This window comes from Chlorocebus sabaeus, chromosome 15, assembly GCF_047675955.1.
Source record: "Chlorocebus sabaeus isolate Y175 chromosome 15, mChlSab1.0.hap1, whole genome shotgun sequence".
Taxonomy (NCBI): domain Eukaryota; kingdom Metazoa; phylum Chordata; class Mammalia; order Primates; family Cercopithecidae; genus Chlorocebus; species Chlorocebus sabaeus.
Window position 1 is genome coordinate 19,475,809 of NC_132918.1, and position 26,399 is coordinate 19,502,207.

Genomic DNA, 26,399 nt, shown 5'->3' on the forward strand with positions numbered 1-26,399 from the left:
AAGAATTGCTTGAACCAGGGAGATGGATGTTGCAGTGAGCTGAGATTGCACCACTGTACTCCATCCTGGGCCAAAGAGTGAGACCTTGTCTCAAAAACAAACAAAAACAACAACAAAACCTAATACAATGAGTCAGAAGTGTATTTTCCAGATTATGCTCATTTTTCTTACTCAAAGTAGTAACCTAAGTCACTCTCATTTGTACTCTAGAACAGGTTTTTCTCAGAGAACCTCTGTAAAATACTCCAAATTACCTTGGAAGAGATAATCCTCTGTGTTCTGGTCAGGGTTATCGGAGCTCCCAACAATATCAAATGGAGACCTTCCTGCCATCATCTCAAACATCAGCACTCCAAGAGCCCACCAGTCAACACTGAAACCTTCAGACAGAAGTTTTAAAGCAATAAATTATACACTTTGCGTTCTTGAAAGTTAGTAACTGGAGATTTTATCACATAAAGGAAAAAGAAACAATGAAAAAGTAAACTAAATGCATTCCAGCTATCATGGTAGGCATTGAAGATTACAGAAATGCTTCACTTACAAGGGTAGGCACCTAAAAGACAATTTTAAAAATAAAATTATGAGGAAAAAACCTTTCTTTTTCCATGTATGTCTACTTTCAGACTCATGCCCAATATCTAATATTGTATGTTGAGGATATAATTAAATTGTATTTCAGAGTTATCTCCTTGGCCTTAAATTTGATCTTTTGCTAGCTGATAAAGACCAGTGAAGGACAATGGATGCAGACTCTGAGCAGCTTTCACAAGTACCACATTCTCCTTTATATCTGCTGAAGGCAGAGGGCCAAAACCCAAAAAGTCAAATGTTTTCTCGGGTGTATCTTCGGGTGCCTGAGATACAGTTAATCTTTCCACCATCTTTCAGATTCCTGGGGGAAATATCACAGGAAGTCTGAAAAATCTTCCAGAGGTTCATGACTCTGGAGTCACCTGGGTGCTGTTCTGAATCCTTGACCTTAGGCGAGTTATTTAATCTTTCTGTATGTCAGTTTCCTCACCTATAAAAGGAGCATTAACAGTACTTACCTCACAGCGTTAAGAGGATTAACTTAGTTAATATATGTAAACTGCTTAGAATAGTGCCTGCTACTGCTTAGTTTTGTCACTAATAAAACATTATTGAGCTTGGTAACCCCAAATACTGTCAAGGTCCCACTGTCTCTGATTTCAAAGTCTGAGGCTCTCCGTGTAGTTTTTAAAAGGATCAAGAATGCTTATATTAATAAGATGATATCAAAATGCATTAGTGTACTGTAATGCAATTGGCACCACATTTAACCACCCATCTAGCAATAGCTAAAATAATACCACCAATTTATTTATTACCATAATCTTCTCCTCTTAAAATTTCAGGAGCAATGTAATTAGGAGTACCACAGAAAGTGCTGGTTGTATCTCCTGGCCGTAATCCTTCCTTTTATTAAAAAGAACAGAAAGAAAGAATGAGATAAAAAATTCTGTTTTAAATTCCCCCTTTCGATTTCACCTATCATATAAGTTCAGCATCTGTAGTGATACATTAAACTCACTTAACATCACTAGAACAATTGCCTTTATTATTATTATTATTATTATTATTATTCACAGGGTCTTGCTTTGTCGCCCAGGCTGGCATGCAGTGGCACGATCTCAGCTCACTGCAACCTCCACCTCCTGGGTTCAAGCAATTCTTGTGTCTCAGCCTCCTGAGTAGTTGGAATTACAGGCAGGCACCAACACACCCAGCTAATTTTCGTATTTTTAGTAGACACAGGGTTTCACCATGTTGGCCAGGCTGGTCTCGATCTCCTGGCCACAACTGATCCACCTGTCTCGGCCTCCCAAAGTGCTGGGATTACAGGCGTGAGCCATCATGCCTGACAACTGCCTTTATTATTAAAATCACAGATCACAACTAAATAGCTTGAAGAAAACCTGTCCTCATTAGATGTTGCTAGAGTTGATTCAATTAAGGTAAGACTTGCATTTAAAATAATTTACATACAAGTTAAAATTTAATACCAAAATTTTAATATTAGTAGAATAAGGCATATTTCATGAAGAAAAGAAGTATTTTAAATCTCACCTCCTAATACAACCATTGATAAGACTACAATATTTTCCTTCTGTTTATTTTTCCTAAGAACACTTTTTTTTTTTAAAGACAGAGTTTCACTTTTGTTGCCCAGGCTGGAGTGCAATGGCACAATCTCAGCTCACTGCAACCTCCACCTCCCGGGTTCAAGCAATTCTCCTGCCTCAGCCTCCCAAGTAGCTGGGATTACAGGCGTGTGTCACCAGGCCCAGCTAATTTTGTATTTTTAGTAGAAAATGGGGTTTCTCCATATTGGACAGGCTGGTCTCAAACTCCTGACCTCAGATGATCCACCCACCTCGGCCTCCCAAAGTGTTGGGATTACAGGCGTGAGACACCATGCCTGGCCAGTTGATTTTTTTTTTTTTTTTTTTTTTTTTTTGCCTTGTGGCCAGAGAATGGTTTGAATATTAGTTCACTGGAATATATTGAGATTTCCTTTATGACCTAATATATGGCCAGTAGCCCATGTGTACTTAAAAGGATATATAATCTTTACAGGCAGGGAGTCTCGCTCTCTCTAATGTCTCTCTTCCTTCTCCCTCACTCCACACACCCATATAGACATACATATTCTACATATATATATATATATATATATATAAAAGCTCTAGCTTCTTTCCAAATCTTTCTCTGCCTACTGATTTTTAGTATGTGTGATGTATCATTTTCTAATATAGATTATTCTCATATTAACTTTTCCTATCATGATTGGAGATTGTGAAATTCTCATACTAATTTTGTCCTTTTTTACTCTTTGTATTTTGAGACTGTGTTGTTGAGTGTATGCAAGTTTATATTTGTTACAACTTCTTGGTGATTGCCCCATTAATTATTGGGTAGTTCCTTTACTATGCCCGTTAGTGTGTTTTGCCTTAATTTTTTCCATCCTGTAGCTATTAAAATACAGGCCGGGCGTAGTGGCTCACACCTGTAATCCCAGCACTTTGGGAGTCCGAGGTGGGTGGATCATCTGAGGTCAGGATTTTGAGACCAGCCTGACCAACATGACCTCAGGTGATCTGCCCACCTCAGCCTCCCAAAGTGCTGGGATTATAGGCGTGAGCAGTGCGCCTGGCCCTTCCTTCCATTCTTGTCCCTGACTCACCCAGTTCCAGCTCCCTAGAGGCAACCACTATTATGTGGCCTTCCAGAGATATTCTGGGCATGGTGAACATATTTTTCTTCAAATTTCACCCTATTATATATAACACTGCTATAAACACCTAGAATAAATATTTAGTAATATGTTGTGACTCCAAGAATTTTTTAAATGATTTCTAAAAGGGATATTATATGCTATTTTTAGCAATGTGAATATGGTTTTTATTGTTTTCTATTATTGGCAATGGCAGTACATTCTCATGATAAATGACATGTACTTTCAGTGTACTCATCAGAGGTAAGAGATGTAGTCTGTTAACTTGTAACAGTTATGCTTAATCATTCACTTGTTGAGTGAATGTTGGAATGTAGGTCCACTTGCTGAGTTTTCTACAGCATAACATAGATGTTATTAGAATTCCTCTGTTGATTAAAAAAAACACTTAAAGGCACATCAGTTCATAAAACCACTAAAGGTTTCCACTCAAAAAATCAATGTTCATAAAACATTTCAAACATAACTCTAAAGATATTAATTCAAGTTTTTATCACTACCCTCTGCAATCTTTATAAAGAAATTCATCCAATACTTGCATGAAGTCAAGCTTCAGGTAAGTTAAATGTTGACTCTAAGTCATAAAAGAGCATTCAAACTTTTGGAGGGTGAATGTCTCATAAACTTTCTCTTCTTAATTTTATATATATATAGAGAGAGAGAAACTGACGGAGTCTCACTGTCACCCAGGCTGGAGTGCAGTGCAGATCTTAGCTCACTGCAACCTCCGCCCCACCCTGGGTTCAAGAGATGCTCCTGCCTCAGCCTCTCAAGTAGCTGGGATTACAGGCACGCACCACCACACCTGGCTAGTTTTTGTGGTTTTAGCAGAGATGGGTTTTCACCATGTTGGCCAGGCTGGTCTCAAATTCCTGACCTCAAGTAATCTGCCTGCCTTGGCCTCCCAAAGTGCTGGAATTACAGGCATGAGCCACTGCACCTGCCCTAGGCAGCTCTTGGGGAAGGGGGAAAGGCAGAAAGGGAGGTAGGAGGGCATTTGATTTAAAGATCTACTCAATAAAGATCTCAAATTTATCAAAGACCTGGACTAACTTGATTGAGGATCCCTGTAAGAAATGAAAATGTATAAGAAGCCAATACTATTTTCCAGTAAGGGTAACAAAAGACTAAGAAAGACAAAACGAGAAAAGTCCTTTTTTTTTTTTTTGGAGATGGAGTCTTGCTCTGTCGCCCAGGCTGGAGTGCAGTGGCGCAATCTCAGCTCACTGCAACCACTGCCTCCCAGGTTCTTGCCATTCTGCTGCTTCAGCCTCCCGAGTAGCTGGGACTACAGGCACCCACCATCATGCCCGGCTAATTTTTTTGTATTTTTAGTAGAGACAGGGTTTCACTGTGTTGGCCAGGATGGTCTCGATCTCCTGACCTCATGATCCACTTGCCCTGGCCTCCCAAAGTGCTGGAATTACAGATGTGAGCCACCACTCCCGGCCAAGAGAAAAGTCTTAATTCATTTTTGTGATTATATTTTCTTTCTTTTTTTTTTCTTTCTTTTTTTTGAGACAGAGTCTCACGTTGCCACCCAGACTGGAGTGCAGTGGTGCAATCTCCACTCACTGCAACCTCCGCCTCCCATGTTCAAGCAATTCTCCTGCTTTAGTCTCCTGAGTAGTCTCCTGTGGTCCTAACAGGTGTGCCACCACGCCCAGCTAATTTTTTGGTGTTTTTAGTAGAGATAAGATTTTACCATGTTGGCCAGGCTGGTCTCAAACTCCTGATCTCAAGTGATCTGACTGCCCGGGCCTCCCAAAGTGCTGGGATTATAGGTATGAGCCACCACATCCTGCCCATTTTCATTGTTTAAACAATGCAGTAATTCCATTAAAGTTGTTATTTAAAAATAACATTTTAAAATGTTATTAAAACGCATTAGTGTACTGTAAGGCAATTGGTAACCACATTTAACATAACATTTTAAAATAACAACTTGAAAAATACTGAAATGTAAACAGAATCAACGTGTGATGTTACATAACAGAACGATACATAAAAGAATCAGACAATTCTGTATGTTAAGACTTCACCTAATGTTATATTATAAGCATTTTATAGGCATTATAAGCATTGTTATGTCTTTCTGTTTTAGACAGGATCTCACTGTCACCCAGGCTGGAGTGCAGTGGTGTGAACACAGCTCACTACAGCCCCAGGCTCAAGTGATCCCCCATCTCAGCCTCCCAAGTAGCTGGGACTACAAGCACAACCAAGGAAGTGTAATTTTCCTATTTTTTGTAGAGATGGAGTTTTGTCATGTTGCCCAGGCTAGTGTCAAACTTCTGAGCTCCAGCAATCTGCCTGCCTCGGCCTCCCAAAGTGCTGGGATTACCGGTCTGAGCCATCATGAGTTACGTATTTTTTATAAACATCTTCAGCCAGGAGCTGTGGCTTGCTTTCCTTGTTAAGGTAACTGGAACAAAATTATCCTCACATAGTAATAAGACAAATAAGTGAATGTATGAACTGCATTCCCCATTCACCTGAGGAAAGTGCCTCCAGAGCCTGGAGATTATCTAAATGCTAACATTATGAACTCCTGGGTTTGAGACTAGCCTGGGCAACACAGCGAGACCTCGTCTCTACTTTAAAAAAAAAAAAAAAAAAGTAAAAATAAAATAAAAATAAAGATCTTCTTAAGTGACTTTATAATATCTATCATAAACTACAATAGAAGTTTTAGTCAGAAATCTCTCTTCATAAACCAAAATCTTTACTTGGAATATCCAAGAGGCAGAATTACTGGATCAAAGAACATGGCCATCTTTAGGATTCCTGATAATTCCCCATCAAACTGTTTTTCAAAAGGTTTGTAACAATTTTTTTTTGTTTTGTTTTGAGACGGAGTCTTGCTCTGTCGCCCATACTGGAGTGCTGTGGCACGATCTCGGCTCACTGCAAGCTCCGCCTCCTGGCTTCACGTCATTCTCCTGCCTCAGCCTCCCGAGTAGCTGGGACTACAGGCGCCCGCCAGTATGCCCAGCTAATTTTTTTTTGTATTTTAGTAGAGATGGGGTTTCACCGTGTTAGCCAGGATGGTCTCGATCTCCTGACCTCGTGATCCACCCGTCTTGGCTTCCCAAAGTGCTGTGATTACAGGTGTGAGCCACCGCGCCTGGCTGTAACAATTTGTACACACACCAGTGACATATGCCCATTTCTTTAAACTCTTATACATACAGACTATTCTAACTTTAAAACCAATATCTCACAGGCAAAAAAAAAAAAATCTCGTTTTAATTTGTGCACTTCGTATGAAGGTTAATACTCTCCATGTTTTTTGTTCAGTTTCATTTATTCTTGGGGATAAGACTCCTCTATCACTGTCACTTTTTTTTGAAATGAGAAAAAATCCCTCAGGGAAAAAAAATGACACAGAGATCAAAAGAGTATCACAAACATAAGTGATAAGTACACAGGGGTTCCACTCGCTAAGCTTTCTAATTGTTTATGATTGAAAACTTGTATAATAAAAATATGTAAGGCCGGGCACGGTGGCTCACATCCATAATCCCAGCGCTTTGGGAGGCTGAGGCTGGTGGATCACCTGAGGTCAGAAGTTCAAGACCAGCCTGGCCAACACGGTGAAACCCCATCTCTACTAAAAATACAAAAAAATTAGCCAGGTGTGGTGGCAGATGCCTGTAATCCCAGCTACTTGAGAGGCTGAGGTAGGAGAATTGCTTGAACCTGGGAGGTGGAAGTTGCAGAGAGCCGAGATCGTGCCATTGCACTCCAGCCTGGAGCCAGCAGCAAGAGCAAAACTCTGTCTTAAAAATTAAAAAATTAAAATTAGCCAGGGATGATAGGGCGCACCTTAATCCCAGCTACTTGGACGGCTGAGGCAGGAGAATGGCTTGAACCCAGGAGACGGAGGTTGCAGTGAGCCAAGATTGTGCCACTGCACTCCAGCCTAGATGACAGAGCAAGACTGTCTCCAAAAAAAAAAAAAGAAAAACAAAATTAATTAATTAGTAAGTATCATGTGAAAAATGTGGCTGAATTCTGAACATGAAATCAAACACAGTTTAAGTGAATATTTTATTCTTTAATGCATGCTGAAAAAATAATAAAGTTAAATCTTCGATACAACTAGGTTGTCATATGGCATGTTATTAGCATTTAGATAATCTCCAGACTCTGGAGGTACTTCCCACAGGTGAACAGGGAATGCAATTCACACATTTACATACTGGTTGTTGTTATTACTATGTGAGGATAATCTGGTATCAGTTACCTTAACAAGGAGTAGTTCCTTATGCATTTTGTGGGAAAATATCAGACCTTTAAAACGGAACACTGTTATAAAAAGAATAAAACATCAAGAAATAAAGAAGACATATTCTGAGAGTAACTAAAATTCTTGTTTTATGCTTTATGTCAGATGCTTAAAATTTAAATATAAAAAAGTTTTACTTCTGAGGAAAATCCTGAATGCACTATGTAAGATTCACTACTAAACGGCAAAAATTGGAAGGTCATATACAAATGGTTGTGTTAAGCAGTGGAATTGCAGACAATTTTTATTTCCAAATTTTCTTCAATTATATTTCAACTTTCAAAATAAAAAGTTAGGTATAATAAAAAGAAATTAACTCTTATTTTAGTACACATAACACAGAAGATACAAATTTTACAAATGTTGTCTTTGTGCTAGAATTCCACAAAGTTTCTTAAGTAAATTAGCAACATTAGTAACCATTTCCCCATCTTTAAACATGAAGTTATTTTACAAAGACTACTAGCTGCTGAAGACCTTTTAAAATAACTAGAAAATTTTCCTCACCTTACACATGCCGTAGTCAGTGAGTTTAATGTGGCCTTCAGAGTCCAGTAATACATTGTCCAGTTTCAAATCTCTATAAATTATCCCTCGCTCATGAAGATAATTTAATGCTAGACTGATTTCTGCAGAGTAAAATCTAAAATAAAATAAAAAATAAGTCATTTGATTCAACCATATTTAAGTTCTACATTTGTAACCGGAAACACAAAAATTCGTATCAAAACATATTTTTTTCTCCCAGTGATTTTAGGAACAAATTTTAAAAAAGAACTGAAGAACCACTTTAAAACATCTGAGCCCAAGATACAATTGTAAAAGTTCCTGTCTAACTTAAACTCACATTTTTCATAAAGCTATTAATTTGATAAGTCTCAAACAGGGGTTCTTAATCTGGGTCCTTGGGTGAACTTCAGGCAGTCCATACTTCTACAACTGGGGGCAAAGGTGTATGCACAAATGTATATGCACTGTATCTACAGAGTCCTCAAAGCTTCATCACTTCTCTAAGGGACCCATGATCCCCCGAGAAGGCTAAGAACCACTGATGGGGTCGAGAATAGAAAGAATACTACGAGTTGACTACTCAAAACCATAAAATCCTCATGAAGGTTTTAGAAAAGGAATTAAATGAAAATACTCTACAACTATAAAATTCAATATTAAACGAAGAACTTAAAAAAACTGCTACCAACTCACTGGTGACAACCCAGAACTTCTGGCCTGAATAATGAAAATGGAACGCCTGAGCTGATGTCTGGCTGCTTTGGTGGCATATTATCATGATCATGTGTGGAGGGACATAACATACACCTTCGAGCTACTTAATTCTGTGATTCGGGAACTTAAGCCCTTATCCTGGGCTTTCGTCCTTACAAAAGCAGAGATGGTATAAAACCAGAACTGGTACATTAATATAGTAAAAACCAGACTAGCTTTCCCACATTCAACTGAACAAACAAGGAACAAATATTGGCTATGTTTGCAATTCAAAGTATCATCTGTGGCTCTGCTAGAAGGGTGACCATTTGATAAGGCATAAATACACAATGAAAATAAATGAACACCAGAACGACAACAAAACCCAAATAAAAAACCCAGCTTGGCCTCAAGATTAGATAAGTACAATTTATATCTTCTTATGAAATTAAAGATTATCACTTTTTGACAAGCAATAATGAAGTAGCAAATTTTCCAAAAGTTTTTAATTTAAATGAAATTTCTAATATTTGTTCCCTGCATGATAATTACATGCATATACAAACTCACGTGCTTCATTTTGGCATTACTCTTGTGAAGTAGGAAAGGGTGAGAATTACCGCTGATTATGAATAAGAAACAAAACACAGTACTGATGGATTAAACCTTTTATTCAAGGCCATGATCCCTTCCCACCTATCTCTTCCAACACACAAACAATTTACAATCTTGTATATTAATATCAAATTAAGGGCACAAAATTAATATTCAATACTCTTTTTTTTTTTTTTTTTTTTTGAGACGGAGTCTTGCTCTGTCACCAGGCTGGAGTGCAGTGGTGCGATCTCGGCTCACTGCAACCTCCGCCTTTCGGGTTCAGGCAATTCTCCTGCCTCAGCCTCCTGAGTAGCTGGGATTACAGGCACCTGCCACCACAACCAGCTAATTTTTGTATTTTCAGTACAGATGGGGTTTCACCATGTTGGTCAGGCTGGTCTCAAAACTCTTGACCTCAGGTGATCTGCCCACCTCAGCCTCCCAAAGTGCTGGGATTAGAGGTGTGAGCCACTGTGCCCAGCCAGAGGGATCATTTAATTACTCTCAAGTATGTATGAATAGCACTTTTATCGTGAAAAACTCTCTGAGAGACCACTACAAACCTGAAAAGACTAATTGTTTATTAGTCTCAATTATTTAAATGGCTGATGCTAAACAGACAAAATATTTGAAAAAGATTGGTTTTAGTAGACTAAAGGTTTCCCTATTAATACTGTTAACACTTTTCAATTGCTTAGGAAGCACTGTGTACATGTGTATGTACATGTATGTGTATAAATGTAAAATCATATACACTATAATTGTTTTACACATATATAAGTGTTTTACACTTACATATATAATGTAAAGTAACTTTTAGCTCAGCCTCTGCATGACTTACAAAGAATTAATTGTAGAAAAATAAATTATTTATCTACTGTTTCAACCACTGCACATAAAAAAAGCCACAAGGCCCCGAAAAGAAAACAACACAAACAGTAAACAAAAACTCACCTGGCATGTTCTTCAGGAAGTTTTCTTTGTCGCTGCATATGAAACATTAGGTCTCCTCCATTTACATACTCTATAACAAAGAACAATCTAAAACACAGGGGAGAACCCATGAAATCAAGATCCAAAATAAGGTAGTGTAACTTTGCATTTTCAGAAACCATCACAAGAGACAGCATTCTCTACTATTTAGCCTTTAAAAACATGCCAAAATTTTGGCGGAAACAAAGAGTATCTAGGGTACGGAAGATACGGAAGATACAAGAAAGTAAACCAGCATGATAATAATTTTGTAACCGACTACTTCTGTTCTAAAGTAGTACCACTTGCAACCCAGAGTTACTCATTAATATCCTAATTTCAGCATTTGCTAAATAAGTAATTTTTGACTGTCAAGGTATTTTTCTTCCTTGTTAAACTCTAGAAAATTTTAAGTCATAAAACTAGAATATTGGGGATATTTAAAAGGTTGGATTTCTATTGCCATAATTATGACACGGCTATTTCTTTTTCTGCCTAAAGTAGGTCATTTCCTAATGCTGATCTAATATCAAACTGATATCACTGATGTGAGTATTATTAGCAGGAAGTTACAAGCCTAACACTGTTGCGTCCTCCATGATGTCTACTTCATGAATTAGAGCAGGAAGGTTCTAACTGTGTAATATGACCAAAAATATGAAGCCCAGTAATCATTCTATTATCTTTCAATCTTACCTGCTTTCTGTCTGAAAGCAAGAATGTAGCCCAACAAGGAAAGGATGATTGGATGCCTGCTCAAACACATGCTTCTCTGTCTGTACCCAATCAATATCCTGTTTTGAAACATGTAAGAACGCTATGTCAAACTGATACCACAATTAATGATAAATTTGCTCTGAGCAATTCAATGGTTGCAAATGCAATGGTTAACTAGGCTAAATATCAAAACCTTTGATAATCATGAAACGAAAATTTACAAACAAAGAGAAAAATACCACTAGTAAATCTTTCAGTATTATAAAACTGTCTAGAAAAGTTTTACAAAGCTCAAGTATTTCTCCTGATAACAATGTGGTTTGATTTTTGTTTTTCTAAAAAAATCTAATAATAATCAAATTACTTTAAATATCTTATACAGTCTATAAGAAAAGTAAACTGAAATAATATATTTCATTTACTTAGCACATATTTAGAAAAGCAGAACGAGATAATAAAGCACAAACATAGAGGTTTTCTTTAAAATAGTATTCTTGGCCGGGCGCAGTGGCTCAGGCCTACAGTCCCAGCACTTTGGGAGGCTGAGGCAGGCGGATCACTTGACGTCAGGAGTTCGAGGCCAGCCTGGCCAACATGGTAAAACCCCATCTCTACTAAAAACACAAAAATTAGCTGGGCATGGTGGTGCATGCCTGTAATCCCAGTTACTTGGGAGCCTGAGGCAGGAGAATCACTTGAACCTGGGAAGCAGAGGTTGCAGTGAGCCAAGATTGCACCACTAGTACTTCAGCCTGGGTGACAAGAGTGAAACTCTACCTCAAAAAAAAAAAAAAAGAAAAAATAGTATTCTTTTTTTTTTTTTTTTTTTTTTTTTTTTTGGAGACGGAGTCTCGCTCTGTCGCCCAGGCTGGAGTGCAGTGGCCAGATCTCAGCTCACTGCAAGCTCCGCCTCCCGGGTTCACGCCATTCTCCTGCCTCAGCCTCCCAAGTAGCTGGGACTACAGGGCTCGCCACCACGCCCGGCTAGTTTTTTGTACTTTTTCGTAGAGACGAGGTTTCACCGTGTTAGCCAGGATGGTCTACGATCTCCTGACCTCGTGATCCGCCCGTCTCGGCCTCCCAAAGTGCTGGGATTACAGGCTTGAGCCACCGCGCCCGGCCAAAAATAGTATTCTTAAGCAGTTTAGAAACAATAAAATACGCAGTGCTTACCTCATCATCATTAACAAGCTCTTTTTTCACAACTTTCATTGCATAAATACGATCTGTTTTTTTTAATCGAACCAATAGTACTTTGGCGTAACTTCCTCTTCCTATTACCCGCAGCAAATCAAAATCCTGGAGACCTAAACTGGATGAAGCTTTGCCACTTTCCCTGGTGTTCATTGCCTGTTCAGAACATTTGTATCAGAGTTATAATGGGAAATGCTTTGCATAGTACATTATATTTCTAACACCTAGTTGTACCTATAACGATTTAAAGATATTTTCCTAACAGAAATATGTTTTAAGTTCTTAATATTTTTCAAATGTCATTCCAAACCATATAATCTAACTACCCAGATTATATGGATGAATTTTGAGATAAGAGGGATGGTAATAAGAATGGGGAGGGAGTTGAAATCACAAAAATATTGAAGGATGTCTTAAAAAGGATATGATAACTTTCAGGTATAGAGGCAATAGAGATGCAGGAATTTAAAAAACACATTAACCTTGGTGATCAAGAGATTGGGGGTACCACTGACAGGGAACGTCAAGTGTGTGGCTAGGATAAGATTGACAAAGTACTGGAGAGAACGATTGGATTTTTCATAATAAATTCAGAAATTATAATGAGACATCAAGATGAAAGAGTCTGCTGGGCCGGGCGCGGTGGCTCAAGCCTGTAATCCCAGCACTTTGGGAGGCCGAGACGGGCGGATCACGAGGTCAGGAGATCGAGACCATCCTGGCTAACACGGTGAAACCCCGTCTCTACTAAAAAATACAAAAAAAAAAAAAAAAAAACTAGCCGGGCGTGGTGGCGGCGCCTGTAGTCCCAGCTACTCGGGAGGCTGAGGCAGGAGAATGGCGTAAACCCGGGAGGCGGAGCTTGCAGTGAGCTGAGATCCGGCCACTGCACTCCAGCCTGGGCAACAGAGCCAGACTCCGTCTCAAAAAAAAAAAAAAAAAAAAAAGAGTCTGCTGGAAGCTTGATGCATAAAATGTAAGCTAGTGAAAGCGCACATTCAGAGGTGTTTTTGGATGCTATAGACAGACAACAAGCAAGAAGTAGTTCAGCAAATGGAAGACATTATTTTCCACAGAATACCAAGGCCCCTCTGGGACGACATAGTAAGCCTTAAAATTCATTCACAACTACAAATGTAAGCTTCTGGCAATTTACAGAGAAGCCTGAAGACAGTCTTTTATTAGATGCCTGCAAAATCATCAACACACAAGGGACCCATGAGAATAAAGTATGAAATCTCTGAAGTGAAGAATACCAAGAAAAGAGGAAATTCTGAGAAAGATAAAGAAACCTGCAAGCACAAAACTGAAAGAAGGGTATTAGAAAAACTGAGTGAGAACGACAACTGAAAAATTTAGAAACAATAATTTGGGCTGCACACAGTGGTTCATGCCTGTATTTCCAGCACTTAGGGAGGCTGAAGCAGGTGGACTGATTGAACCCAGGAGTTCAAGACTAGCCTGGGCAATGTGGAGATAAACCTCATCTCTACCAAAAAATACAAAAATAACTGGGTGTTGGTGGTGTGCACCATAGTCCCAGCTACCTGGGAGACTGAGGTGGGAGGATCACCTGAGCCAAGGAGGTCGAGGTTGCAGTGAGCTGTGATTGTGCCAGTGCGCTCCAGCCTCTGTGACAAAGTGAGATCCTGTCAATAATAATAATAATAATAACAATAATTTGATTTGGTAACAAGGTGATACGGTTTGTATATTTGATCCCTCCAAATCTCAAATCTCATGCTGAAATGTGATCCCTAGTGGGAGGTGTTTGGGTCACAGGGACAGATTCCTCATGAATGGCTTTGTGCATTCCTGTGTGGTTAATGAGTGAGTTCAGAGTGTGGCACCTCCCCTGACTCTGGTGCTCCCTCTCTTGCCATGTGGCACACCTGCTTTTCCTTTGCCTTCTGCCAAGACTGAAAGCTTCCTGAGGCCCTCAACAGATGCAGATGCTAGTGCAATACTTACTGGTCAGCCTGCAGAACCGTGCGCCAAATAAATCGTGTATAAATTACCCAGCCTCAGGTATCCCTTTATTCCTTCCTTCATTTATTTATTTAAGAAAAGTTCTTGCTTTGTCACCCAGGCTGCAGTACAGTGGCACGAACATAGCTCACTGCAGCCATGAACTCCTGGGCTCAAGTGATCCTCCTGCCTCAGTCTCCCAAGCAGCTGAGACTACAGGCATGTGCTTCCACACCCAGCTAATTTTTATTTATTTGTTGTAGACATGGGGTGTTTTGCTAAGTTCCCAAGGCTGGTCCCGAACTACTGGCCTCAAATGATCCTCTAGTTCCAAAGTGCTAGGATTATAGGCTTGAGCCGCAACACCCAACCTTCAGGTACTCCTTTGTAACAACACAAAACAGACTAACACACAAGGATAAATAAAGCAGAGTGAAAACAAACCACGTTCGGGCAGGTTAACAAAGAAGAGAATTGTAAGAAAATAAGTCAACATATAGACTTGAAATATGGCTAACTGGAAACTATAAGAGAGAATCAAGTGGAGCAAAAAAGAGCAAAGTAAACTTCACGGACACAATAATAAGGCTGAATGAAATGACAGAAGCCACATAACAGTGAAACATCATCTTCAAAGGGCCTAAAAGAGAAGAAAACAGCTGACTTAGAATTCTCTGTCCTGCAAAAGCAGCTCACAAAGTGAAAGTGAAAGAAAAACATTTTCAGACAAAAACTGAGTGGATCCATCACTAGTAGGCACTCACTAAAGGAAAAACTAAAGTTCTTGAAGGGGAAAAAGCATGATCTCAGATAGAGGAACAAAGATGTAGGAAGGAACAAAAAACAAAAAGGGTAAAATATGGGTAAATCTACATAAGGAGTAACTGTTTAAAAAAACAAATACACACACACACAGAATTTTAAACTCTGACAATAATAGCACCCAAAGGCAGGAATGGAAGAGGAATGAATTTAAAGTGTGCCAAGCACTGCATTTTCTAGAGAAACAGTAAAAGTGTTATTTGTAATATTTTTTAAATTCAAATTTTATCTTAGAGGGGCTATGTGTGTGTGTTTGTTACATGGGTATATTGCAACCAGGTAGTGAACGTGGTACTGAATAGGTAGTTTTTCAACCCATGCTGCCCCCGCCGCAAGCAGCGTCTGCTGCTCCTATGATTATGTTTATGTGCGCTCAATGTTTAGCTCCTACTTGTGAGAACATGCAGTATTCAGTTTTCGGTTCCTGCGTTAATTCGTTTAGGATTATGACCTCCAGTTCTATCTATATTGCCACAAAACACATGGTTTCATGTTTTCTTTGCCCACTCCACTATTGATGGACTCCTAGGTTGATTCCATGTCTCTGCTATTGCGAACAGTGCAGTGATGAACATACAAGTGCATGTGTCTTTTTGACAGAATGATCTGTTTTCCTTTGGGTACATACCCAGTAATGGGAGACTGCTAGGTCAAACGGTAACTCTGTTTAAAGTTCTTTAAGAAATCTCCAAATTGCTTTCCACAGTGGCTGAGCTAGTTTACATTCTCACCAACAGTGTATAAGCATTCCCTTTTCTCTGCAGCCTCACCAGAATCTGTTGTTTTTTGAGTTTTTTTTTTTTTTTTCTTTTTGAGATAGTGTCTCACTCTGTCACCTAGGCTGTAGTGGCGCAATCACAGCTCACTGCAGCCTCGACCTTTGGGGTTCAAGCGATCCTCCCACCTCAATCTCCTGAAGAGCTGGTACTACAGGTGCACAGCACTGGACCTGGCTAATGTTTTATTTTTTTGTAAAGACTATGTTGCCTAGGCTGCTCTTGAACTCCTGGGCTCAAACAATCCTTCCGCCTCAGCCTCTCAAAGTGATGGGATTACAGGTGTGAGCCATCACGCCCAGGTTGACTTTTTAGTAACAGCTATACTGACTGGTGTGAGATGGTGTCTCACTGTGGATTTGATTTCTATTTCTCGATAATTAGTGATGATGAATGGTTTTTCAGGTTTGTTGGCTGCTGATAGGTCTTATTTTGAGATATGTCTGTTCATGTCCTTTGCTCCCCCCCACCTTTTTTTTCTTTCTTTTAAGCAGAGTCTTGCTCTGTAGCCCAGGCTGGAATGCAGTGGCATGATCTTGGCTCATTGCAACCTCTGCCTCCTCAGTTCCAATGATTCTCATGCCTCAGCCTCCTAAGTAGCAGGGATTATAGGTGTGTGCCACCATGCCCTAATTCTTTTCTTTTTTGTATTTTTAGTAGACATGGGGTTTCACTACATCGGCCAGGCTGGTCTCAAACTCTTGGCCTCAAGTGATCTGCCTGCCTCTGCCTCCCAAAGTGCTGGGATTACCAATGTAAGCCACCATGCCTGGCCCTTTGCTCATTTTTAAATGGGGTTGTTTTTTGTTTTTAAGTTCCTTACAGATTCTGGATATGAGATCTTTGTTGGATGTATAGTTTGTGAATATTTTCTCCCATTCTGTAGGTTGTCTGTTTATTGGTAGATTCTTTTGGTGCACAGAAGCTCTGTAGTTTAATTAGGTCCCATTTGTCCATTTTTGGCTTTGTTGCAATTGCTTTTGGAGACTTAACCAAAAATTCTTTGCCAAGGCCAATGTTGAGAGGGTATTTCCTAGGTTTTCTTCTAGGATTTTTATAGTGTGAGGTCTTACATTTAAATCTTTATTCCATCTTGAGTAAATTTTTGTATATGGTGATAAGGGTCCAGTGGTGACACATGCCTGTAGTCCCAGCTACTTGAGAGGCTGAGATGGGAGGATTGTTTGAACTCAAGAAGTTGAGGTGTAGTGAGCCATCACTGCACCACTGCACGGCTGCCTGTGCAATAATCCTGTCTCACCAAAAAAAAAAAGAAAAAAGTTAAAAAGAAAAAAAGACTTTTTCAGACAAACAGAACAAGAAACTAAAACATAACATCAAACAGGTGACTTATAGGTTTCTTCAAAATAATACAGGAGTGAGGGAAGTGAGTAGACAAAATAAGGCTGGCCATGAATTGATAGTTGTTTTAACTAACAATAGATACAAAGGCTTTGTTATATTATTCTATTTACTTTTATTTATGTTTGAAATTTTTGGCTGGGCACGGTGGCTCATGCCTGTAATCCTAACACTTTGAGAGGCTGAGCTGGGAGAACTGCTTGAGGCCAGGAGTTCGGGACCAGCCTGGGCAACATAGTGAGACTCTGTCTCTATAAAACAGAAAATGAAAAAATTAGATGGGTGTGGTGGCGCATGCCTACAGTCCTGGCTACTCGGGAGGCTAAGATGGGAAGATAACTTGAGCCCAGGAGTTCAAGGTTGCAGTGAGCCCTGATCACACCACTGCACTCCGGCCTGGGCAACACAGCAAGACCCCAACTCAAAAAAAAAGAAAGATATGGGAAAAAGAGACAGTGTGAACTAAACCTTTCATGTCCAGAAATACACAGAAATGAAAAATTAAAAAAAAGAAATACAAACATTATGGATGTAACTAGAAATGGTTTAAAAGGTTGCTAAGAAGTCAAACTGGGAGTGGAAGGTATGAGACATTATCATCTTTTTCACTATAAGCTTTTTTCAAAAACCTGATTATTATTGTAATCAAATAATTTTAATTAAGAATTTGTTTTGTTTTAAAAACTGATAAAATACTTAATAGTCAAAAAATAATGACAGTTAACATGTTTAATCATTTGTTATCTAAATAAGCAATTCAGGCACAAAATGGAAGGGTCTACTACATATTTTAAACAATACTACCAAGTATTTTAAACAGTATCAAATACATTGTGATTTTTAGATTCAGCTATTTTAAAATGAAAATAAGCTATCCCACTAAATTATTTCCTAGTTTAAATTAGTGATTTAATTAGTAAATTAAATGAGAACAAAACTCTGGAATCATCACAAATCATTTTTGTATTTCACCATTATGATCTAAAGTTTCAGTAGGTCAATATGTCAAACTTTTAAACTCCTGAGCCTTATTAAAAAACTAATGACATAATGTACAATAAGACAAATTATCTTACTTCTTTTTCTTCACCAACTTGATCCAAACTCTCATGACTTGAAGGATTGTACGGAATTACTAAAAACCCATTAAAAAAAAAAAAAAAGGTACAGGGAGAAAAAAACAGCAACCATTAATGAGTTTGAAATAAAAATTATCTCCTGATTTTTATTTTAGATTTTACTTCTGAATAAATTTTCTTATTTAAAACTGAATACCTGTCCTACTAGTAACAAATTGTATGTAAATACAATAGTTAAATCCCAATCTTTAGTGAGGGTAAAGAGAGCAAGCATTACAACCTGGTAGCCAAGTACTGCATTTAACAAGTACTTTTGTTATTTTTAAAACATTTCTCTTCTTTACAAATTAATCAAACACTTCCTTCTAAATGAATGACTCTGTAAGATATGCTTAAACTTTTTACTATGATTAAGACACAGAGATACAAGACCTCTGGTTTTCACTTCTCACTCCATTGTGCTCAAAATTTTCCTGACTACCACAATGGTCAAGTAAAGAACAGACAAGAATGGAACTTCTACTTCTTAAAGCTACTTGGGGCAAAAAAACACAGCCTACATTTCATAGAGCTGATCCTTCTATGACTACGAGATTGCATCTTGTCTTTCCAGAAAAACTCCCTTGTTTTCCCTTTCTTGATTTAGTCCAAAGAAGATCATGCTGTTCTACCTCCTTTCACTGCTCTCTAAATTTCCCAGATACGTGTTTAAGGTTTTGTACCTATCTAACATTTTCACTTACACCATCTTCCTGGAATTTCCTATATTGCATCTCTCTATCTTTCACCTAATTTCTACTTCTGATAATAAAGCTTTTAAGAAAAACAAGTCACTTCGGCTGGGCGCAGTGGCTCACACCTGTAATTCCAGCACTTTGGGAGGCCAAGGCGGGCAGATCACCTGAGGTCAGGAATTCGAGACCAGCTGGCCAACATGGTGAAACCTCGTCTCTACTAAAAATACAAAAAAACTAGCTGGGCATGGTGGCATGAACCTGTAATCCCAGATACTTGGGAGGCTGAAGCAGGAGAATCACTTGAACCTGGGAGGTAGAGGTTGCAGTGAGCCAAGATCGCGCCACTGCGCTCCAGCTTGGGTAACAGAGCAAGACTCTGTCTCGAAAGAAAAAGAAAAAAACAAGTCACCTGAACACAGTCAACATGGGTCACAAAATCAGCTTCATGGTTTTCATTATGGAAAAAAACTGAGTTTGCTGAATTTAAAGGAGTCTCAAAAGAAATTTATGTGAACTAGAAAAAATAGTCATATGTTGTGGTTTACATAACTTTTTTTTTTTTTTTTTTAAATAGAGACAGTGTCTCCCTATGTTGGCCAGGCTGGTCTTGAACTCCTGGGCTCAAGGGATCCTCTTGCCTCTACCTCCCAAAGTGCTGAGATTATAGGTGTGAGCCAACATACCCAGCGCACAGTTGTCTTTTAAAAATGCCAAATGTGTATGTTAAATTGTGTGATTTTACCACTACGAAATATATGTATTTACTTTTAATTGGAAAGAAATAAATGTTGTTAAACTTGGGTAAGAGAGTCACCTAAGTAAGTCTTTACATGCTACTCTGTGAATGAACAATGGGTTGTGCCAGTACCCGCTCTTACCTGTCTGTGCATGGTCAGAATGCATGGATGACTGATCCATGGGCATCACTGGTTCCTACAAACATTTCCAAAGACACAGTAACTCAGTGGAGTACCTCTATTACACCCAGAAACAACACTATTTCAACAATACACAGCATATTAAAATTTAATTTTGAAAGAATATAACAAGTGAGAATATATTTACTCTTAATTTTGTTTTATGAAACTATACAATACTGCTATGAATGAGGTAATGTTAGTCACATTTTACAGAAAAGAAAATACAAAACTAATTTCAGACCACCAATTAGAAATCAGATTAAACTGCCATATATTCTGCTTTGTTTTTCTTCAACACTACCTATTCTTCCTTCAAGTTCCACTTCAAATCTTTGGCAAAAATAAGTGTCTGGACTATGCATTCTTTAGCTGGGGCCCAGGGGTAGATTTCAGGATATCTAAAACACCTTAAAATTACATGTAAAATTTTGTGGGTTTCTCATTTTCCTGAAGATTCTCAAGGGTGTCAGTGGCCCCAAAAAAGAGAAAAAAAATACTTCCTAGAAACTAACTTACCTAAATAACGGCGAATAATCTCAGGAAAAAGGTAAATTCAAACCCAAGTTATTACTGATTTATTCTTAGACTCACATTTAATGAATACCAGCAGGAAAAGGTAAACTTGAGAAAGAACATTAATGATACAGTTAACACTTCAAGGCTGCCTTAAACACAGGCTCATAAGTAAGCTTAAGGATTTTTAAATGCATTTAACCCCATCCTAAATTTCCAATATAATCACTAACCCTGCCCCCTTTCCTTCCATATGTCACCAAATAATACTTAAAAATATTAACAGTAATCTATATAAATTATGTTGGAAATATTCAGCCTTCTGTTTTTCCTTAAGATTGGATTTTCCGGCCGGGCGCGGTGGCTCAAGCCTGTAATCCCAGCACTTTGGGAGGCCGAGACGGGCGGATCACGAGGTCAGGAGATCGAGACCATCCTGGCGAACACGGTGAAACCCCGTCTCTACTAAAAATACAAAAAAATTAGCCGGGCGAGGTGGCGGGTGCCTGTAGTCCCAGCTACTCGGGAGGCTGAGGCAGGAGAATGGCGTAAACCCGGGAGGCAGAGCTTGCAGTGAGCTGAGATCCGGCCACTGCACTCCAGCCTGGGAGATAGAGCGAGACTCCGTCTCAAAAAAAAAAAAAAAAAAAAAGATTGGATTTTCCCCTTTACTACAAACCCATTCCTAAGCTTATATGAACTAATTAAAGAATTCTAATATCAAAGAGCTACCAGTAATAACCTGCTTTCACAATGTCCAAAGAAAGTACCATGAATAAACATGGCATAACAATTCTAACGGGCGCGGTGGCTCAAGCCTGTAATCCCAGCACTTTGGGAGGCCGAGACGGGCGGATCACGAGGTCAGGAGATCGAGACCATCCTGGCTAACACGGTGAAACCCCGTCTCTACTAAAAAATACAAAGAACTAGCCGGGCGAGGTGGTGGGCGCCTGTAATCCCAGCTACTCGGGACGCTGAGGCAGGAGAATGGCGTAAACCCGGGAGGCGGAGCTTGCAGTGAGCTGAGATCCGGCCACTGCACTCCAGCCTGGGCGACAGAGCGAGACTCCGTCTCAAAAAAAAAAAAAAAAAAAAAGAACAATTTAGAAAGATGCATCCAGGTATTTTTCTTTCTTTCTTTTTTTGACTGTTCCTTGTGGAGCAGGGCTAATCGACAGGCAATGCACTTAGACAAGCTGCATCCAGGTATCTTTTTAAATGTATATCTTTTAATGCAGTAATTCTAATTCTGGATCCTTAAGGAAGTAAGATTTGCCAGAAAGTTCACTAAGATTGGCCAGGTGCAGTGGCTCACACCTGTAATTCCAGCACTTTGGGAGACCGAGGTGGGTGGATCACCTGGGGTCAGGAATTCAAGATCAGCCTGGCCAACATGGCAAAACCCCGTCTCTACTGAAAATACAAAAATTAGCTGGGCGTGGTGGCACACACCTGTAATCCCAGTCACTTGGGAAGCTGAGGCAGGAGAATCGCTTGAACCCGGAAGGCGGAGGTTGCAGTGAGCCAAGATCGTGCCACTACATTCCAGCCTGGCTGAAAGAGCGAGGTTCTGTCTCAAAACAACAACAATAAAAAGACACATGCCAGCACATGTGCCCTCTGGTGGATAAACAACCCTCTGTAAAGTTGACTGAAAAACAACCCACCAAAAAACAAACAAACCAACCCCAGAATCTAATTAAACCTGGACATCCAACTACTGTACAAGACAAAAGAATAAAGAAGACAATAATATACTGAACATAACCATGGAGAAGTAATGAGCCAAATTCTGCAACAGTGTAAATGACAAACAAATGTTTCTTTTACAATTAAATTGTAAGGAAAAAAAGAAGAGAGAGCGATAAATGAAGACAGAACCAGTAAGTTAAAAATATCTAAGAGACAGAGCGAGACTCCGTCTCAAAAAAAAAAAAAAAAAAAAAAAAATCTAAGAGATCAATCAACTGTACAGGTGGACTTCATTTGGATCCTGATTCAAAATGAAAACTATAAAAACAAAACTATAATATTTATGAGAACACTTACTGGATATTTGACATAAGGAATTTGTTTTTTAGTTAGTTTTTTAAAAAGTCCTTCTCTTTTAGAGGTACATACTGAAATACGTCTGAGATTTGTTTGAAAATAACACAGGGCAAGGGGAAGTTAAGTGAACGGGGGTACAGATGAAACCAAGATTAGTCATGAGTTGATAACTGTTGGAGCTGGGTCTCTAGTACATGGGAGTTCATTATAGTGTTCTACCTACTCTTATACATGTTTACATTTTTTCCATATGGAAAATTAAAAATGTTTATGCATATAAATTTGCACAGGAAAAGTTCTGGAAGGATATCCACCAAATGACAATTACCTTTAGATGGTAGAATATATGTGGACTTTTACTTAATTTTTTTTTATTCATCTGTATTCTGTATTTTTTCTATAACAAACATATTTTACTTATATACTTAAAATAGAAATTGATAAATAAAAATTTTAAATGCTTTCCTCCCCAGTAATCTCACACTTTAAATAGCAAACATGGTATCTTTGACTCTTCTTACCTGATATCTGCTTAGGAGAGATGCCAGAATAATGTGAGCTATAAACTAATATGTTCAGATTAAAGGAGAAAAAAAGCTATAAACTAATATGTTCAGATTAAAGGGGAAAAAAGTCTCTTAAATGGTTCTCTCTATATTTTCCTAATTTAGACCAGAGGAATTTATAGTAGGTCAAAGAAGATAACTGTATCCCACAAACAAATATTACCACAGATATTTCGAAGTTCCAAAGTTCAAGGTATGTTAACAGGAATATAAGGTATTCCTACCCACACTCTGTAGCTACTCTGTTGTGTCGTAATTCCTGAACACCTCCTTATTTTAGCACTCTGTTCCAGTAGTGTTATCAAGCACGCTCTTAAAAAAAAAAGAAAAGAAAAGAAAAGACAAGACAGACAACTGTATCTTACCGGTGGCAAAGAATGCCGCCCACATTCAATTGTGACGAGTTTATGGCACTTCTTATGAACCAAGAGTTTGCAGTTGATGCACTTATATCCTTGGCGTCCAAGACCCCATATTCGGTCTGTGCAGATGGCACAGTGAGCACGCTGAAAAGAGTAATTCAACAATATTTTATTAACCAAAAAGAAGGTCATAATCATTTCCCAGTTTGCTGACTCCATTCCCTTTGTCATGGTGTCAACTGTCAGCCCATGACAAAAACAAAAACAAAAGCAAAACAAAGCTTCCTCATACATAATTTTTTAAAAGCTATGAAGGTCAGTGAAAAACAGAGCTTATTTTAAACAGACAGTGAAACTTGCAACCACATCTCTTTCTAAGTCTAAGAATTTTCAGTCTTTACATAATTAAGTTCAGAATAATGAAAACAGAAAAAGTGAATTAAATTAGAAATATACATGGCAGAAAAAGCCATCGAAGGACTCCTAAGCAAACATTAACCTTGCAGGCTGTTCAGAGGTCAAACCAAAGCTCTGTTTTCTTAAAGAGCAATAACCTAAAGTGACTTTTCATTTCAAAGCCTCCCTCCTTCCTTCTTTCCCTTTTTTTTTTTTTAATTTGAGACGGAGTTTTGCTCTTGTTGCCCAGGCTGGAATGCAATAGCACAATCTCAGCTCACTGCAACCTCTACCTCCCAGGTTCAAGTGATTCTCCTGCCTCAGCCTCCAGCGTAGCTGGGATTACAGGCATGCGCCACCATACCTGGCTACGTTTTGTATTTTTAGTAGAGACGGGGTTTCACCATGCTGGTCAGGCTGGTCTCAAACTCCTGGACCTCAGGTGATCCACCCGCCTTGGCCTCCCAAAGTGCTGGGATTACATGTGTGAGCCACCACATTCGGTCTTTCTTTTTATTTATTTATTTATTTTTAAGAAACAGTGTCTTGCTCTGTCAGCCAGGCTGCAGTCCAGTGGAGTCACTTTGATTCACTGCAGCCTCAACTTCCTGGGCTCAAGCTTCCTGAGTAGCTAGGACTACAGGTGTGCACCACCATGCCCCGCTAATGACTGTATTTTTTGTAGAGATGGGATCTCACTACATTGCCCTGGCTGGTCTCGAACTCCTGGGCTTCCGTGTTCCCCCTTCTCAGCCTCCCAAACTGCTGGGATTACAGGCAGGTACCATTGCACCCAGCCTCAAAGCCTTCTTAAATGTCAGTGCTACTGGAAGTAAAAGAGTTTGGAGAGGGATTTTGGGTGGTGGTTTCTATTTACATTAATTAATTTAGGACATGGCATTAATTTTAGAATGGAAATGGTATCCAAAAATTTGCAGTTATCAAGAGTATTTAAAAACTTCGCTTCTGGCCAGGCATGGTGGCTTATGCCTGTAATCCCAGCACTTTGGGAGGCTGAGGCGGATGGATCAGGTGAGGTCAGGAGTTTGAGACCAGCTTGGCCAACAAGGTAAAACTCTGTCTCTACTAAAAATACAAAAAATAGCCAGGCCTGTTGGCTGATGCCTGTAGTCCCAGGTACTCAAGAGGCTGAGGCACAAGAATCGCTTGAACCCAGGAGATGCAGGTTGCAGTGAACCGAGACCGTGCCATTGCACTCCAGCCTGGGTGACAGAGTGGGACTCCATCTTTAAAATAAATAAATAAATAAATAAATAAATAATAAATTAATAACTTACTTCTGAAGACAGACTGCTGCTTTCAAACTTTGGTTCTATCACTTACTAGCTGTATGATCTTGGGCAAGTTACTTAACAGGCCTGCACTTGAGGTTTGCCATCTATAAAGTAGAAATATATAGTACCTATCTCACAGGGTTGTTGTAAGGATTAAATGAATCAATGTATATAAGGCATTTGGAAAAGTGCCTGGTATATAGTACAACCCAGACAAGTGTTTGCTATTATTATTTTCTAAACCGTGAAAATCAAATTACAACACTAACTGGCAAAATAAAGATTAAATAAAGAAAATAAACCTTGCTTGTTTTCTGGCTGCCTTAAACTATATTTTAAAATCCAATTTTCTTACAGCTAGGGTATATTATGTGGAATAATTAATCATCCAATCTGGAGCTTTTTTTTTGAGACTGGGTCTTGCTCCATTGCCCAGGCTGGAGTGCAGTGGCACAATCTCGGCTCACTGCAACCTCTGCCTCCCAGACTCAAGTGATTCTCCTGCCTCAGTCTCCCGAGTAGCTGGGACTACAGGCGCACGCCACTGCACCTGGCTAATTTTTGTATTTTTAATAGAGATAAGGTTTTGTCATGTTGGCCAGGCTTGAACTCTTGGCCTCAACTGATCCAGCAGCCTTGGCCTCCCAAAGTGCTGGGATTATAGGCCTGAGCCACCACCCCTGGCCTGGAGCGTTTTTAAGAGTGAAAAGAGATGCTATTAAAAATTATAGGCATACTGCCTCAGGCAAACTGGAAATGTAAGCATGTTACTTATGTATTTAAAAGTGTGTAACAAGACTTAATAACAAACTACCTTTCTTTCATAGCAGAAAGGAAAAAAATAGCTGTCTCACATTATCAGCATTCAACAAGCTATGTTTACCCTGTTGAAACGCTTGGCTTGGAAAGTGTGGCCATTGGCACAATAAAGCTTTCTCCAGCGGCGTGCACCTCTACGGTAGATGGATTCTGAAGAGAGAGTAATAGTTAAAAAAAGAAAAAAGAGCAAGTGTGAGTAAAAGTCATTTTATAATTAAGTCTGTAATTTTTTTCATGATACTCATTGCAAGAAAAAAAAAATACTGATAAAAACGTGAATGTCAAAAAGTAAAATAGATTCATCAAGGGACCAGACAAAAATAATCCACAGGGTATAAATATTTGACTACTACTGCTTGTCTTTTTTTTTTTTTTTTTGTGAGACGGAGTCTTGCTCTGTCACCTGTCACCCAGACTGGAGTGCAATGGCACAGTCTCAGCTCACTGCAACCTCCACCTCCCAGGTTCAAGCGATTCTCCTGCCTCAGCCTCCCGAGTA

The 26,399-nt window shown here is 39.1% G+C and overlaps 1 protein-coding gene across 5 annotated transcripts in view; it reads right to left on the reverse strand.

The window, feature by feature from the left end:
• Positions 1-26,399, reverse strand: part of PRKCI (protein kinase C iota) — an 84,641-nt gene that overhangs the window by 12,548 nt on the left and 45,694 nt on the right. For 3 of the 5 annotated variants that reach the window (XM_037988570.2, XM_037988568.2, XM_037988569.2), the window contains 10 exons: positions 25,965-26,050; positions 23,394-23,534; positions 19,856-19,910; positions 18,238-18,296; positions 12,213-12,389; positions 11,019-11,116; positions 10,305-10,391; positions 8,058-8,193; positions 1,353-1,440; positions 255-380 (listed from right to left, as the gene is read on the reverse strand). In XM_037988570.2, coding sequence (XP_037844498.1) covers positions 255-380; positions 1,353-1,440; positions 8,058-8,193; positions 10,305-10,391; positions 11,019-11,116; positions 12,213-12,389; positions 18,238-18,296; positions 19,856-19,910; positions 23,394-23,534; positions 25,965-26,050 — 1,053 coding nt within the window. The remainder of the gene's footprint in view (positions 1-254; positions 381-1,352; positions 1,441-8,057; positions 8,194-10,304; positions 10,392-11,018; positions 11,117-12,212; positions 12,390-18,237; positions 18,297-19,855; positions 19,911-23,393; positions 23,535-25,964; positions 26,051-26,399) is intronic. The other 2 variants (XM_073023464.1, XM_073023465.1) reach the window with 1 other exon arrangement.